This window comes from Notechis scutatus, chromosome 3 (assembly GCF_049901735.1).
Source record: "Notechis scutatus isolate UNSWTSFEM ecotype Mainland chromosome 3, rNotScu1.2, whole genome shotgun sequence".
Lineage (NCBI taxonomy): Eukaryota > Metazoa > Chordata > Lepidosauria > Squamata > Elapidae > Notechis > Notechis scutatus.
Genome location: NC_142011.1, coordinates 174,955,455 through 174,972,806, shown reverse-complemented (window position 1 = coordinate 174,972,806; position 17,352 = coordinate 174,955,455). Strand labels below are relative to the sequence as shown.

General features: G+C 35.9%; 1 protein-coding gene across 10 annotated transcripts in view; it reads left to right on the top strand.

Moving 5' to 3' along the window:
* The window catches only part of NCOA2 (nuclear receptor coactivator 2), a 120,471-nt gene that overhangs the window by 93,718 nt on the left and 9,401 nt on the right, over positions 1–17,352 (top strand). For 4 of the 10 annotated variants that reach the window (XM_087961832.1, XM_026691790.2, XM_087961833.1 and 1 more), the window contains 9 exons: positions 3,611–4,877; positions 9,281–9,491; positions 10,415–10,621; positions 11,195–11,410; positions 11,805–11,934; positions 13,079–13,271; positions 14,200–14,481; positions 15,383–15,472; positions 16,454–16,679. In XM_087961832.1, the coding sequence (XP_087817958.1) occupies positions 3,611–4,877; positions 9,281–9,491; positions 10,415–10,621; positions 11,195–11,410; positions 11,805–11,934; positions 13,079–13,271; positions 14,200–14,481; positions 15,383–15,472; positions 16,454–16,679 (2,822 nt within the window). The remainder of the gene's footprint in view (positions 1–3,610; positions 4,878–9,280; positions 9,492–10,414; positions 10,622–11,194; positions 11,411–11,804; positions 11,935–13,078; positions 13,272–14,199; positions 14,482–15,382; positions 15,473–16,453; positions 16,680–17,352) is intronic. The other 6 variants (XM_026691828.2, XM_087961837.1, XM_026691816.2 and 3 more) reach the window with 6 other exon arrangements.

The following is a 17,352-nucleotide window of genomic DNA, read 5'->3' as shown; positions in this document are numbered from 1 at the left end:
TTGACATTTTAAAAAGAAATTTTAAAAAAGAGTAGGAAAGAAGCTATTCTTTAGACTTAGATCAGAAAGTCCAGTAGGATTTAAAACAAACTTTCTTTCCCAAATTCTCACAAAATGTTCGCCAACATCTTTTATAAGATATAAGATACCTCAAAGAGCATCTGCTCAGTCTCTGGAACTTGCAGCCAAGATTGAAATGGTAGAAGATAGGATACATCCTTTTTTAAGAAGCTGCAATACTGAGAAGAGATAATAGCTTGTGTCTCAAACTGGACAGAAGTAACCATTGTCCTGGAATTCCCTAAAATAAGCCTTACAGTGTAAATTCCTCAACAATAATAATTACCCAGCAGATAGGTTGAATTCCCTACTTCTTGGAAATCTTGAAAGTTTTGTATAACCTCTGCTTACACTGAAACCTGCATTTAACAAGCTATTGTGTTTTGTAAAATATTAAGGGAGAGCAATCACTCAGTACAGTAGGAATAACTATCATGTCCTCTTTCCCTCTATCATCTATTGTGTGTATATGGAATATCATGCTGCTACTTGTGTGATTTTCTTTTGAAAGATAAAATGTGGTTGGAACAGTCCAGTCATGCAGAAAAGATTCCTGTCTACTATTTTCCTCTGAAAATGCATGCATCAGCTTGTGTGCACATACATACACATGCACACACACAAAAGCATATTCATGAAGAAATACAAATATTCCTAAAACTACGTGGATCTCATTCTAAGCTTTTTGTTTTCAGAGTTTCTTATTAAGACCTGTTCCATTATAATATTTTTTGAGAGAGGGGGTGAAAAGTCTCTATAAGATGAGTTTAAACATTTGCTTTTCTCTGTAACTCTTATTAATTACTAGAAGAGCTATAGGTTTGAGAAAGATATTTTACATGCATTTAAATAGTACAAATTGTTGTCACTTTTTTAAAAATAGAGCTGTGAATATGTTCATTTTAATTACTGGTCAAAGAAGTATGTAATGTTTATGGAAAATACAGTGTGCTTTGTGAATTTTCAACATTTTTACATAAATATGATCTAAATATGATCTGTTCTCCATATAAGTCCTAAACCTAGGTAAAAAGATATCAATTAAAGGAATGAGTCAAAAATGTTGTACTTGTTCATGTATTTATTGAGGAAAAGATCCAAAGCTACATAGAAAGGCTCATAAAGTTAAGTACATTCTGTGTACTTAATGTATCCCCAATCTTTCTATTTATGTATGCAATATAAAGTTAGCTATTAAAGTGGAAATACATTTGATATGAATTAAAGATACATAGGTGTACTTTCTGTCTTTTGTCATAGTCACAGGTTTATTTGCTGAAGTTGAGGAAAGGATGTCCACTGATGAGGACTCATATATGCCTGAGGAAACACTACATTGCTAACTGGAAGATAATGTGGCAGGATGCTTGCTTAATCAGCACTCTAGCCATTAAGGGGGATAATTTAAATTACAATTTTAAGCACAGTCTGTTTCAGACAAAAATTTTTCCTCAGAAGTCTTATTTATGACAACAATCATTGAAAAATATGGCATAAAAATAACATAGAAATATATATTGAACTGAAATTACAGTCTTGATTCTAATATATTATAGTTCTGCATGTATGAAATGTTATTTATTTTTATATTATTATAGCGTATTTTTAAATATTTCACTTAGTATATATATGACTAACTTAATTTGGTTTGTTATAGAAGGAACTGACATTGCAACATACAGTATTATAGAAGAACCTAACATAACAATAAAGCAACAAAGTAAAACTAAATTGCTTATCCGGGATGTGCAGAATCTAGTATTCCGGGCACAAGGAATTGGTGGTTCTCAAAAATTCCTCTTTTGTTCTGAAATGTGCTAAACAGAATTCTAAGATTCAATTAAAATATTTTTTTAAATAGTGTAAACCAGTGGCCCCCAACCTTTTTTGTGCCACGGCCCGGTACCGGCATCACAAAATGATCCGCGGCCCGGTACCGGCATCAGCACACATGACAAGGCAAGGCGAGCTGAGCGACCCCAAAGCAAGAGCCCCCTTTTTCGGCTTCATTTGTTCAACTAGAACCCATCCAACAAAGTGGAAAACTTGTCCTTCCACTAAATCCAAATTAAATTTGTTTTCGCTCAGTTTTTTTTTTAACAGCGGCACCCCATCTGACCCCCCCCCACCTCATGGCGCTTACCCACCCGCTTGCCTTTGCAATGAAAAGATTCTCCCGCAGAAGCGGTGCAACCGACTCCCTGATATCCTCCTACACGGCCGTTTGAATTTAATCTCTCACCTGGAGGTTACGTGAGCGACACGGCCCTGCCCGATTAGTGCAGCCGGGAGCTTGAAATTAGTCAATCAGGAAGCAACAAAATGTTACTCGGCTCACTCTTTCTGTCCAGGACTCAGCAGCCTGTGTGGTTCTTTTGAAAAATGCATGCCGGCTGTTACCATTCCCCGCCCCCCCACACTTCCCTCAGGGCTAACCACCTAGATTGGCTATTTTTTGCATATAAAGTTTTGCGTCTGCCTATATCCTGGTCCTACCTCTCTTTTTTTTTTTGTTCTGTAATTTGTGAGTTCCTTTTTGGGGGAACGAATGCCTGCTGTAGCAGAACTTTATGCAGTTCATTTTTCGTATTTTCATTTTGGGAGAAAGGAAAGAAGAAAAATTGGAGTCTTTAAAAAAAACCTTTCTCATCGAAACAAGATGGTGGCGCCCAGCAAACTGGCGGCCCGGTAGAAAATGTTCCACGGACCGGTACCGGTCTGGAGACCGGTGGTTGGGGACCCCTGGTGTAAACCATGTACTGATCCAGATTTACTTAGGAAAAAAAATATGAAGCACTACCTAAATGGCATAATCCCAGAATGGCACTTCTTACCTACTTCTTTAGTTCTGTACACTAACTAAACTCTTCTACATCAGTCCTCATGTTAGAAGACAAAGGGATTCAGTTTATCTTTTTAAAAAAACTGTTAAATGTCTAATTTTGTTTGTAACAGCAAGTCTTTGAAGTCTGACTACACTGGGGATACACTGGTAGCCTCCAATTCAGTCATCTTTATCTGCATATGTAAAATGAGAATTGTATAATCTGATACCAGTAATACTAGCTAATGAATAATTATTTCATATTGCAATTACCCTCCTGTATATCTCATAATCACTGTCAACCGTGAAGCTTGACAATCACTGTACATGACTAATTGTTGAACTTTGCTGCTTCGGCCCCATCAAATAATTTTGTATCCCCTAATCTGCTATCTTCTAGACAAATCAAACCTAGATATTTTTTTATGTAATAAGACAATACATATATAAGAATCAACAGATGTTTTTCTCACAAATCAATATATCTATCTTTTTTTTTTTTTTTTTACTGAAAATGGTTAAGACATTTGTTGTAAGAAATTGTTTATGCTCCTTATTTTTTCAAATAAACACATAGGTTTTAAAATAAATGATTAAACAAAAGTTACATTTATTTTTGCACATGGGATTGATTATGATTATAATATTCTTTGGTGTCTTTTTATTAAGTTGTTTTAATTTAACATACAATATTATAGGTTTTTTTTTTCTTTTTTCCCATTGTAGGGAACAGAATGTCTGTGGGATGAACCAGGATTTAACTGGACAAGTACTGGGAAAGCCATTGAACACAATTAGCTCTAACAGTCCTGCCCATCAAGCCATGTGCAGTGGGAATCCAGGTCAGGATATGACCATCAATAGCAATATGAATTTTGCCATAAATGGCCCAAAGGAACAAATGGGTATGCCAACAAGCAGGTTTAGTAGTTCAGGTGGGATGAACCATGTGTCAAGTATACAAACATCCGCTCCTCAGGGTAGTAACTATGCACTAAAAATGAATAGTCCTTCTCAAAACAGCCCTGGCATGACACCTGGCCAGCCAAATTCTATGCTTTCCCCAAGGCATCGTATGAGTCCTGGAGTGGCAGGAAGTCCTCGGATCCCACCTAACCAGTTTTCTCCTGCAGGAAGCTTGCATTCACCTGTTGGAGTTTGCAGCAGCACAGGAAATAGCCATAGTTATACCAACAGTTCCCTCAATGCACTTCAGGCTCTCAGTGAGGGGCATGGAGTCTCTCTGGGGTCATCACTGGCTTCACCTGATGTAAAAATGGGTAATTTACAGAATTCCCCTGTAAGTATGAATCCTCCCCAGCTAGCGAAAATGGGAAATCTGGATTCTAAAGATAGCTTTGGATTGCATGGGGAACAATCGGAAGAAACAACTGGACAAACAGAAAATGTCTGCCATTCAGGAGAACAGAAAGAAAATAATGATAACATGCCCCAAGTTGGCAGTGAAAGACCTGATGGACAGAACAGACTGCACGATGGCAAAAGCCAGACAAAGCTCTTACAGCTGCTGACCACCAAATCTGATCAGATGGAGCCTTCATCTTTGGCTAATACTATGGGAGATGCTAATAAGGACTCCATGGGAAGCTTATCTGGCTCTGGTGCAGCACATGGAACCTCGCTCAAGGAGAAGCATAAAATTTTGCACAGACTCTTGCAGGACAGCAATTCTCCTATAGATTTGGCCAAGCTCACAGCAGAGGCCACAGGCAAAGAGCTGAATCAGGAGACCAGTAGCACAGCTCCAGGTTCAGAGATAACTTGTAAGCAGGAACCAGTGAGTCCCAAGAAGAAAGAAAATGCACTACTTCGTTACTTGCTAGATAAAGATGATACAAAAGAAATTGGTTTACCAGACATTACCCCCAAACTGGAACGGTTGGACAGTAAGACGGACCCTTCCAGTAGCACAGTAAAGCCAATAGCTATGAAGACTGAAAAAGAAGAGATGCGCTTTGAGCCAAATGAACAGGTAAGAACTTGTGGGGATTTTATTTCATTTATTCATTTGTTTATGTCAGGGGTGTCAAACTCTAGGCCCATGGGCTGGATCTGGCCCATGCACTCCATTTTCAGCTGGGACAGTCTCCTGCAGTCCTGTGCCAATGAAAATGGAGCTTGGAGGGCCATGCATGCACCCCTGAGCTCCATTTTCACTGGCAGAAAGCTGCAGGAGCCAATCACAGCCAAATACGGGGTCCTGGGGGCCGCGCACATCCCCCTAAGCTCCATTTTGTTGGCAGAAAGCCAGCCCCTGCCCAGCTCCCCTGAGGTTAAACACAACCCTGATTCGGCCCTCAATGAAATCGAGTTTGACACCGCTGGTTTATATTATTTGTATCAGAATTGGGTACAGAAACAATTCTTGTTCTGTATCTCTTCCAACACAACATTCTTCACTGGCTGAAAAATCTGATCTGGAAATGCCACTTAATTTAAAATGTAATGCTTGGTATAGTATCATTTGGCTTTGGAAATGAAAATGAAAATGTGCGATGAGAATGACACCCATTGATAGACGCTACTTGGACTATGTAATATTCAGTCTAGCACCTGATTTAGAATAATAAAATTTAAATTGAGCAGGAAACAAAGCACTGTTTGGAAAAAAATGCAGAACTAAATGCAAAGTGTTTTAATATAAAATACCTAAACTTGTGGATGCTTCTATGCAAAGACTAATTAGAAAGTGTACGAATCAAGATTTATAAAGAAGTCTCATTTTCATAGGAAACATGATCCAAATGTATTTGAAAATTTTGGGTTCTTCAGGTTTGCAGTAAATTTTGCTATAAGAAATGATGTTCTTAATTTCTGGGTACATTTTCTTCTCTATAGCTCAAAAGTAATTTGCTTGGTTTTACTTTGCCTCTTAAATGTCTGCAAAATGAATCCGATGTTTCTACAGCAGTGGTATAATTTATTTTGTCCCTGAGCGTCGTCATTTTATTTCCACATTGTTGGTACAGATTTTATTGCCTGCATCATTGTACATTCTTTTAAACATTCTTTGGTGAAAAAAAACTGTCATCATATTCTACTAGTACAAATAATTACACCAAAATATCAGAGAGAAACTATTAACCCGGCTCTTCCTTTCACCCCTCCAATGCTTACACAAAGTCACTGAAGTCATAAAAGAAAAAGAAAACAAGAAGCTGGCACAGCGTATACTTTATTCTATGCAGAATAGAAAAAATGGTTTTTCATAATTGTTTCCTCTGCAGTTTAATTTTTGACAGATAAGTTAGAAAAGGTAGAGAAGCAGCACAAAGTTTCTGATGTAGTTTATTTTCTTGTGCATTATGTGGCAAATACAAGTGACAGGTTTTACCTACATATCTTTGATATATAGAAGTGATTGTAAACTAAAATGGTGAATTTGGAAACAGTGCAGCAATTACATGAAAAGCTGCGATGAATCAGATGGATCAAGTGTACTTATTCAAGGACTATGAACTTCAGTATACGTGGTACTCAGAGCAATTTTTAACCAAGGTTCAGGTCTGGAATTTGTCATATTCAAGCCTGGGAACCTGCATGGGCTTTAACAAATATCCCTAAAGTTGATCCCCTTGTTTCACATAATTTTATCAAAGTTACATTATATGACAATGCTCACAGAAGAATAAATTTAAGGGAGAAAATAGAGGTGATCATATCTCCTGTTTCTTCAGCTGGTACATAATTTGTTGGAAAATATTAAGGCTGGAATTGCTTGGGAACAATTCTTAACAAAACCGGAAAGTGTCATCCATAAAAGATGCATTATGCAGGTTTGCTGGTAATATTTAGTTATGATATTTTAAAAAACTGTCCTCTATCAGAGTTTCCATATAACACTCATCTAGTAAAAGCAGGATTATCATACATTTCCCTGTCTCCATTCCATTTATTGGCTATCACTGTGTATTCTGAAAGTATATAGAAAAACTGGTTAGGTTTGTCTAAATGCTATGAAATACTTCAGTATTTGGCAGCAACCCAATACTGCATTTCCTGCTTCCACCCAAAATTAAGACGGGAATATTTCTAACAATAAAAAATTCTAGAGAATTTTTCTAGACTTTGCAGTTGGGTCAGATATGATCAGGGTGATATGTGTGTACAAGAGCAAAATGATGCACATTACTAAATCCTAGCTTCATATATGTTTGGACAGCAAAAGCTCTTTTGAAAAGGTCTGAGTCATAATGGAACACTCACTGACAACAGACCAGTGTGTGCTTCAGCAGTGAAAATGTCTGCTTCTTAAGTGTTGAAGACATTGCAAAAAACTGTTTAATTACTCAGAAACAAGAATTTAAATCTTCCAGGAGTGACTTGTTTTGTTTGATGGATTTTTTTTACATTTATCCATTTGTTCTGCAGTTCCACTAAGTAAAGAACACCAGAAAAACAACAACACAAAAGCATAATTTATTCTTGTTATGCTGACACTGGCTACTAGTCCAGACATTATCTTCTCTAAATAAAGCAGCTTCTACAAAACGCTGGCAGGTTTTTCCAGCTTTCCTGCCCAAGAGTTTTCAAACTAGCATTTGAGTAAACTTTGGATTATTGGCCTGCTGATTTGTCACTCTTTCCTAGTCAAGGCCTGAGAATAGCACGAGAGCACAAGAAGCAGTTTCTTTACTATATTTGTTGTTTTTATGTATGTGTTTATAGGAATTACTCATTCTTAACATAATCATTATTTTTAATTAATATTTAACATTGTAAAAACATAATAGGTAATGAAAAGGAAATGTTCAGAGAAAATGTTTTCAACAATGTACTGTATATTAGTAACCTTTACCAAAAACAAATTCCTTGTGTGCCCAATCACGCTTGGCCAATAAAGAATTCTATTCTATTTAATTATTTTTCAAAAGAACTACTTTTCCAGTATGTGATATTTCTTATGTAGTCCATTGTTGTCACTTTACTTTTTATACCAATCTCTTTTACTACCTGGGGTTGATTATTTGCTTGCTTTGTTTGTTTATATTTTTTATATTTTGTTTATTTATATATATTATATACCTGTTCTCTAGAGACATGATTCACCTTAGCCCCCTCCCCCCCCCCCCCCATTTATATGCTCAATTTTATGTTAACAGATTAATCTGAAAAGTCTCAGGTAGCCCAGTTACCAAGGGAGCTTCATGGCCTCAAAATCCTATTTCAGGATTCTAGGTGTATGAACATACCTTGTCAGCCATTCTATCATGGGAGGAAATAAAAGGAAGGTTTCTCACAGCATTTGGTTAGACTATTTTTGAAGTATTGTAAAGCACAGTTTCTTCTTGCCTTGCTTGCTTGTACTGTGCCATTTCTAACACTAGTAGAGCTCATATTTGGAGGATGGGACTGTTAAAGCCCAATCCTTTAAAATTATTACTTATAAATTGAGGGCATGGTAGTAACATGTGCAAGGGAACAAACAGCATAATGGTGTATTTGTAAAAGAAGCACAATGATTACTATGCCATAGTACTATCCTCCATTTGAAACAAGGCTCCAACACTATTCTGAGGTAGTATGCAAAGTTATGAAATACTCAGATTTATTACCATATACCAACTAGACCTATTTTGTTGGGTTTAAGGGGATTATTGCCTAATTATCCTGTTTACTAATACTCTGTGACTTCCCCCTCCTTTTTTTTTTTTTTTCAAATTTGGAGGTATTTCTCTAAACTTCTCTCAGCCTAGTTTTTTTCCCCCCACTCTTAAATTTATTACGTGTTGAGCAGTAGTACATTGGTTCAACTTCCAGCCGCAAAAGTTAGTTCTTATTATATTTTCTTTTGTCTTCATTTCTTTAAATGGTTCACATTTTTCTATCAGTGATTGAAAGTTCAGATGAAACGTAAAATGTTTTTAACTACGTGGAAGTAACTATTACACAGAACATTTTTAGTCCTGTTATAACCAAGCAGAATTACAGTAATGACAGAGTGTTGATTTCTGTTGAACAAAGGGTTCTTTGTTACATCCATGGAAATCTGGATCCTCTCCCCCCTTGGAGACATCTCTCTGCCAATTCATGGCTAAACTACAGGTAGTAAAATTATTAGTTCTTTTTAATAACTAGTAAAATTATTAGTTCTTTTTTAAAAGAGAGCAATATTTTGGCCTATTTTGTACTTCCAGAAGGCACCATGATAAGGAAAACTAAAGAGTTATGTGTGTCCTGGTGTGTCCCCTGACTAGTTTAAGAGAGAGACACACGGGTAAATCTCTTTCTTTTCAGGAACAGATTTCAGATATCCCACCTCATGGTGGGTGTTTTCAATGCTGGAGATATTGATTCTGCTTCCTAGTATTTTGGTCTAGTCCAGATTTAAAAAACTATGAAAAACACGTGTTTTCTTTTCAAATTTCATGAAAGCCTGGCAGTGAGCTTGATAACCTGGAAGAAATTCTAGATGATCTACAGAATAGCCAGTTGTCACAACTTTTCCCAGACACCAGACCAGTTGCTTCAGCAGGATCAGTTGACAAACAAGCCATCATCAATGACCTCATGCAGATTACAGGTGACAACAGTCCTGGGACACCTGTTGGATCCCAGAAACCCACAGGGAGGATCTCTCAAAGCAGTGAGTCTGAATTATTTATCAGGTTTTAGAAACAAACAGTAGTATTGTTGCAAAAGAAAGGAATCTTTTCAAAAGCCAGTTTCAGTATTGCTCTGCTTTATAAGTCTTCAGTGAACAAACAGCACCATCTACTGTTCTCCTTATAAAATCACAGCATAGTGAAATCCGATTTATAGAATATTGTTTGACTTAGAAATAAATAAATAGCTTTTCATTTTATTGAAAGTTTTATTTTATTTTCATCAGTAATCTGTGAGATTATCACATGGTCATGACTTGCACTGTACAACGAAATCACTAAAGAGCTACATGCTATAAGCTCTCACCAAGGTAGAAAAATAAAATTGTTTCTTTAAATATACTAATCCATAAAACATGATTGTGTCGCAGTTTAAGAAAAAAGAATTCCAATTCTAGCTCTAAAGGGAAACCTAACAGATGAGACTATTAATTAACCGGGCAAGGAAGGGAGAATCAAACATATTTTTTTACATTTGTCTGTTGCATGAAATCCAGAGTTAGTGCTATGAGGATATGTTTTTAATCCATACAAGTCAGGTCTTGGAGAAATTGTTGTATTTTATTAAATGACAAATTAATATTGTATCAAGACAGAAGCTGAGCATGAAAACAATTTTGTATAAGATTACCAAGTCAGAAATCAGTATAGGAATCTCCAGCTGAATGACGGACGTTAGGCAGAGTAGATGATGGAGCTTTTCATTTAGTTTTAAATTCTCTATGGATTCATCTGAAAGCCTAAAAAGAACTTTTGTTAAATGTCTGTACGTAGCTGCATTTCTTTTTGAAACATACGCTAGTTTTTAAATTAATTTGAAAAGAAGTTAATGGTGTATATTTACAATATAACTTTCAAAGCTCCTAGTTTTTCCCTTTTCATCCTTTTTTCCCTTATCGTTCAGCTTTTACCAATGCAAGACAAGCGCAGTTGGGAAGGATGTTGCCAAACCAGAACTTGCAGCTTGACATTGCTTTGCAAAACCCACCAGGTGCTGCAACTTTTCCACCCATAAGAAACAATAGTCCATATTCAGTGATACCTCAGCCTAGCATGTTGAGTAGTCAAGGAATGATGGGAAGTCAAGGAAACCTTGGGAATAATAATCCAGGTAATAATAATCCAGGTTGTTGTTTTTTTCTGTGATAACACATTGCTTCTAATATAGAAAGTACAGGCATCTGATTACAAGGATCACTTACCCCAGCAGTACCCTAAAACCAACATAAAATATGTTGAATTGGGTTATGAGACTGTTACGCATTTTTATTTTCAGGAGAATTTCACTGAGTTCAAATAGATGTATTTTCATGGGGCTGGTTATGTTATAATATTGCACTTTTAAAGTATAAAAGGATGTTTATTCAGAAATAAATTCTGCCTGAATTATTTGAGATCTGATCAAGTTAACCTGATAACACAAGGATCTCTAGTTTTTCTAATTATTAAGAGTGTTTATTTTACTGAATTATTTTTTGAGCATATATTTGTGGAGAAATATGCTCAGGTACCTACACATAGCTCTAAACTGGCAGAGAGGCAGAGATGTTGCATCAATGCCAATTGCTACTCTTAAAAACATTCTTGATTCTTATGGCTTGACTTATGAACTGATTGTAAACATGGCATGAAAAACAATGGGTTCAAGCCATAGTTCATCATAAACATGTATGTGTTTTAATAGGAATGATTGCTGGTAATACTCCTCGGCCTGCTATGTCATCAGGAGACTGGGGTAGCCAAGCTGCTGCTGTGAGAGTAACTTGTGCTGCAACAACAAGTGCCATGAACAGACCAATCCAAGGAGGCATGATACGCAACCCAACATCCAGCCTTCCCATGAGACCTAACAGTCAAGCTGTTCCAAGACAAATTTTACAATCTCAAGTTATGAATATGGGTAAGGTGGCGTCCAGTCATTGTCTGCACAGTTTCAGCAATACCGAATATTATGCTATTAGCAGGGATGACAAATACATTTTAATTAGATACAAATGCAGCTGTGGGAGTTCAATTATACAGTAGACAAAAGATGTGCTTGAATGTTTTTGCATAACATGCTGATTATATAAGAACATATTTTCTTTTGAAACAGCCTTATTTGAATTGAATTTGTCTTTGACTAGTCCCAATCCAAGCTTATGTAAAAAATACTCATATATACATACATACATACATACATACATATATATATATAGTGTTCGGGGAAATATATACAATAAGCAGCAGATTGTTGGTCTTCTGCAACATATAGATGTTCCATTCAAATTTTATTTGTGATGGTTGTTCTTCAGGAGGTTCAGAACTGGAGATGAATATGGGAGCTCCTCAGTATACCCAACAGCAAGCCCCTCCCAATCAGACTGCTCCTTGGCCTGACAGTATATTGCCCATTGATCAGGCATCGTTTAGTAATCAGAACCGGTAAGTCTTTTACTTAAGAATCAGTGCTGAATCATTGTAATTTGACAGTTAACTGGTTTGTATTTTTTTGCTTTTGAATTTGTTCTGTTTCTGTATAGTTTATCTTTTTGAACTGCCTTGGTACTGTTCATTGGACTCCACAATTAAATTAAAATGTTTTTTAAAATAAATGAACATAGGGAAATGAACTACAGGTGTTTCACTGATTGTTCTTATTATTACTACTTGCTACCCAAAGAAGACAGCAAACATCCCTTGACTGAGCCAAGGATATTCCTAGACTGTGACAAATGATTGCCAGAGTAGAAAGGGGTTGGCAAGTTAAGACTACACCTACACATCATCCTTCCCACATCATCTTCCCAGGCAGTAGAGATTGCTTCACATCAGCAATTTCTTATTTATGAATTTCATGAACAGCGAATTTGTATCGTGACTATTTGTTCAACACTTAATTTTTCCTTCATATATATGATTTTGTATATATGATTACACCAGCAACTGTTTTTTACTATTTGTTGATCTCTGTTTTAGGAATAACTAGATTTCATCTCCTTTTATGATAAAATATTACTCAGTTTCAGTTATTTATTTCTTAAGTTATCAGGATTTCCTTATAGACTATTTTTTTTTTAAAAATGAGAAGCAAAGTCCTGCATTCACAGATTTAAAAGATTTGATTAGGGCTATTAGAAGTCATGTAGCTTATTACAAAATTAAGCTGTCAAAATAGAATACATTGTCATAAATATGAACAAAATGTATTGTTGTAAATCATTGTAATACAAAAATCCAAATTAATAGCGATTTTTCTTCTTACTTCCTGAATAAGTCTGTACAATTACATTCAGATTTTGACTCAGAAGTTTAGAAAAAAGTAAGGATGTGTTTGTCTGTATGTAAAAAAGTGTGTGTGTGTGTGTGAGAGAGAGAGAGAGAGGGAGGGAGGGAGAGAGAGAGAGAGAATGGTCATGATGAAAAGGGTTTTGCCATTTTAAGTATGCTGTCTAGATAGATATATTGAGTTCTAGAGAATTATTGAGTTTGCTTTCAACTTATCTGTCCAACGTAGTAGCTCATCTAATGTATATAACATCCAGTTAATTTGGAATGTCTAAAGAGTAAATGTTTTTGCCCCCTCAAGTTGCTCATCAAGCTGTGCCCTTTGTAGGCAACCATTTGTAGGCTCTCCAGATGACTTGATGTGTCAGCGTCCTGCCTCTGAGTCTCCAAGTGATGAAGGGGCTCTTCTTGATCAGCTTTATATGGCACTAAGGAATTTTGATGGTCTAGAAGAAATTGACAGAGCTCTTGGGATACCAGAACTTGTCAGTCAGGTATTGCTATATTGGATATTTCTAAAAATGTATATGCAAACTTTCCTGGGTCCTGGACTTAAATTTCTTGAAATTCACTATATGAAAATTATTTCCTTGTTTCAAACACCATTCCTCCTCTGCCGTACAGTGCTATACCAGGAAATGTTGACAATATGCTTCATGTCCTCTAATATGATTATTATTGTATTGACAATATGGGGAATGAGAGCTGATGGTTTATCTTTTACATCATGGGTTCTTGATTGCTGGAAATGACACTTGCTTAGTGAGTGTTTTTTGTGAAACATCAGCAAGCAAATGCTAACATATTTTAAACATTTTTTGTTAAAAAAAATATCCTCTTTTTATGTTGATCTTTCCCAGCTAGTATGGGCTCTTTCATTTGTGATACTGTTTTTAAAATTTATATTAACCAATTTTTAATGGGGAAATATTTTAACTAATAAATATATTTTATGTATTTATTATTATGTGTTGTGTGTTTATTATTACTTATACATTCTAAGTTTCTAGAAAAGGCTTTAGCACAGAAAATAAGTATTAGACAAAATACGTTACAGAAAAACATTGGGGAAGGGGGAGAAATGAACCTATAGTCATTTAACCATAGGTTTCTTAGAGTTCTGTCACAGCTGAATCTCAGTTATGTTTCTCCAATTTCTCTACATATGTGGGCTCCAAATCTTGATAGATGATAGATAGATAGATAGATAGATAGATAGATAGATAGATAGATATGTTTTCTTAAGTTTTCGCGGGTATTTATATGTATGGTATTCAGCTTTGTTCGGGTATTTTCCCACGTCATTATAGTTGTGCTTTTAAAATTGTAGTGACATTTTGGCAGAATCTCATCTGCCATTTATTGTGTTCGTCTGTGACGAAATATTATATATATATTTATATTTCTGCTTTTGTTTTTCAGCAGACCCAAGGAGTAGATCCAGAATCATTCTCAAACCAGGAACCAAACATCATTCTAGAACAAAAAGCATCAGTTTTCACACAACAGTATGCATCTCAGGCTCAAATGGCCCAAGGCAATTACACACCACTGCAGGACCCAAACTTTCACCCAATGGCACAACGGCCAGGTTATGCAGCATTACGGATGCAACCTAGACCTGGTCTGAGGCCTACTGGTCTAGTGCAAAACCCGCCCAATCAGCTGAGATTGCAGTTGCAGCATAGGCTTCAAGCACAGCAGGTACTCATTTTATGTTTCTCTGACCAGCAACATGATTGTCAGTGGCTTCTAAAATATTTCACTATATATGAATTACATATGAATGTATCTGTTAATGTTATTTTTCTGATGCTATTTATGTATTTTTATCCAGAGTATTCATTTCTTTTATATGTCTTCAAAGCTAAAGTGGTATTTTTGATAACTCTTTAACTTTGTAAACCTTAGGGCATATGTTACTTTGATTTTTTCGAAATAGCCAGACGTATTTCTGTTGATAAGTTGTAAGATAATACATCAGAGTACTTGCTTGAATTTAAAAAAAATATCCAGAAGAAATGAACTTTTTCTCCCCTCAAGATGGCAATTCATTTTTCCACCATTTTTTTTCTTGGGTTTTCCTCAATTTAAACTATTGTTGAGCAACCCTGCAAAGGTACTGAATGAATGGTGGTTATAACTAATCTTGAGTGTTTCTGAACCCCCATGGCCATTTGATCGCAATTTGGGTGCTTGGTAACCCTTTCACACTTGTGACTGGTTGCAAGCATCCTGTGATCATATGATCACCAGTTCTATGCCATCTTCCCTAGAAAGTCAAAGGAGAAGCTAGCAGGAAAAATTGCAAATTGTGCAAGTCTTCCCCACTTGCACACTTCCCCCAGCCTTCTGCATTCAGGCTGGTCACTCATGCATTCTCCCCAACTCACACGGTGCCTCTCTCATGCGCCCAATCCATGTATGTGTTACATATCTGTCTCCGAGTGCTATTAATGTAAGTAGTTATTCAGATTGAGTTGCACAACAAAATATGACCTGCCGGTAATTATGGTCCTTATTGAAATGGCACTTTCATAAAATCAATTTCTTATTACTATTATATATATATATATATATGTATGTGGGTTTGTTTTTTACCTAGAATCGCCAGCCATTGATCAATCAGATTGGCAATGTTTCCAGTATGAACCTGTCTCTAAGACCTGGAGTACCTACACAGGTGAGGGAACAGGTACTGCCAATTTTTCTTTTCTATAGATTTTTACTCATATGTTTCATAATTTCTGCAAGTGCACCATATGTTCTAATACTATATGAATCCATTAAATCAGTTTATTTCCCTAAATTTCTCTTCAGAAATATTGCAGTTCACTGGATGGGGGGGGAAATGAAGCATTTATTTATTTAACTTGTATGTGGCCTATCTTGCCTAGATCATCCTTCTTTTAAATTCAAGACCAGCTTGAGTAGTGACCATATGAAAGAATATTTCTGTTCTGGTGTGCAAAATGTTTTTAATTGAATAATTTACATTTTAGAGTGCATTATTTGGAACACAGAATGTTCTAAACAGATGTTCGATTGTTAAACAGCTGTTTCTAATGCAAAATGGGCTATTTTGAGTGTTTTGGAAGTCTTCTGTAGCTTTAAAACATCTCTGTTCTATACATGAAACACTCTCAAACATGCAGTACTCTCCAAACACTTAAAAACACTTTCAAAGGTCATTTCACTAAGACAAGATATTTTGAAGTTTAAAATGTTTGCTTCAAATACTTTGCACGTTCTTAAAACATAATCAGAACCAATTATAATGCAAACCATTATAAAAACTTTTCCTTGAGATAACTTTAAACAAAGTGTTCTTCCCATGGAATATTTCAGTGAATCCACTGGTATTTTAATAAGTAAAAACAAAATAAAAATACTAAGAAATATTTGCACATGCACGCACGCACACACACCTGCCTTTTTAACCTAGACATTTATTTATGAAATACAAAGTACAACTGATTTTCTTAAATTTTTTAGAATTTATTTTCAAATAACTGTTGGAGAGCTAGCCTTAATATGAATCAGCTTACTTGCTTTGTCCAATCAGCAACATATTATATCATGTATGTCTTCAAAACTGTCATCTGGCATGTGGTAAATCAGACTCTGAAAATGACTTCCAGCTACTTACACTGATAAACATTTGTTTTCTTGGTAGGGAAATATTAATTCTCAAATGTTAGCCCAGAGGCAGAGAGAGATACTAAGCCAACACCTGAGGCATAGACAGATGCACCAAGTTCAACAGCGAACCCTGATGATGCGTGGCCAGAGTATGAATATGACACCAAGTATGGTGGCGTCGGGGGGAATACCAGCAACCATGAGCAACCCACGGATTCCCCAGACAAATCCCCAGCAGTTTCCATTTCCTCCAAATTATGGTATTGGACTTTTTTTAAAAAAAAATTCAGACTTTACTGCCTACAGGGTTTCAGTTTCTTCTTTGGATCATAGTTTTTATCTTATAATTACAAGGAAGACTCTTAGATTAAGCAAGCTCACTGAGAGTCTGGAAAATAATTGTGGAATGAGGAGGCAAGGAGATACTTTAGCTTGTAAGCCTTTTAAAAATTCTGCCTGCCTGCCCTCTATGTCTGTCTGTCTGTCTGTCTGTCTGTCTGTCTGTCTATCTATCTATCTATCTATCTATCTATCTATCTATCTATCTATCTATCTATCTAATTTACTTTTATATTGCCCCAATGTCACAACCAGTTTTTTAAATTTGGAATCCTAAGTTAAAATAAAAATAAAAGGATAAACTATCATTTATTCAACAAATGGCAACTGTGAAATGGCAACTCTGAAAGTATACATGAGATTGAATGGTTTTTACATGTTGTTTATGGTATTTTATGGTTTTTACATGTTGTTTATGGTATTAAGCATTGGATATCAACCCCTTGTTTGTGTCATAGTGTCATTTTCACTTATTTAATGACATTGTTTGGGTATTAATTGATTTCTCAGTCTATTTTTTATATAATACCGTGTTTCTCCAACAATACGGCCTCCACCAATAGGAAGGCCCAGCATGTTTTTGGGCATAAAATC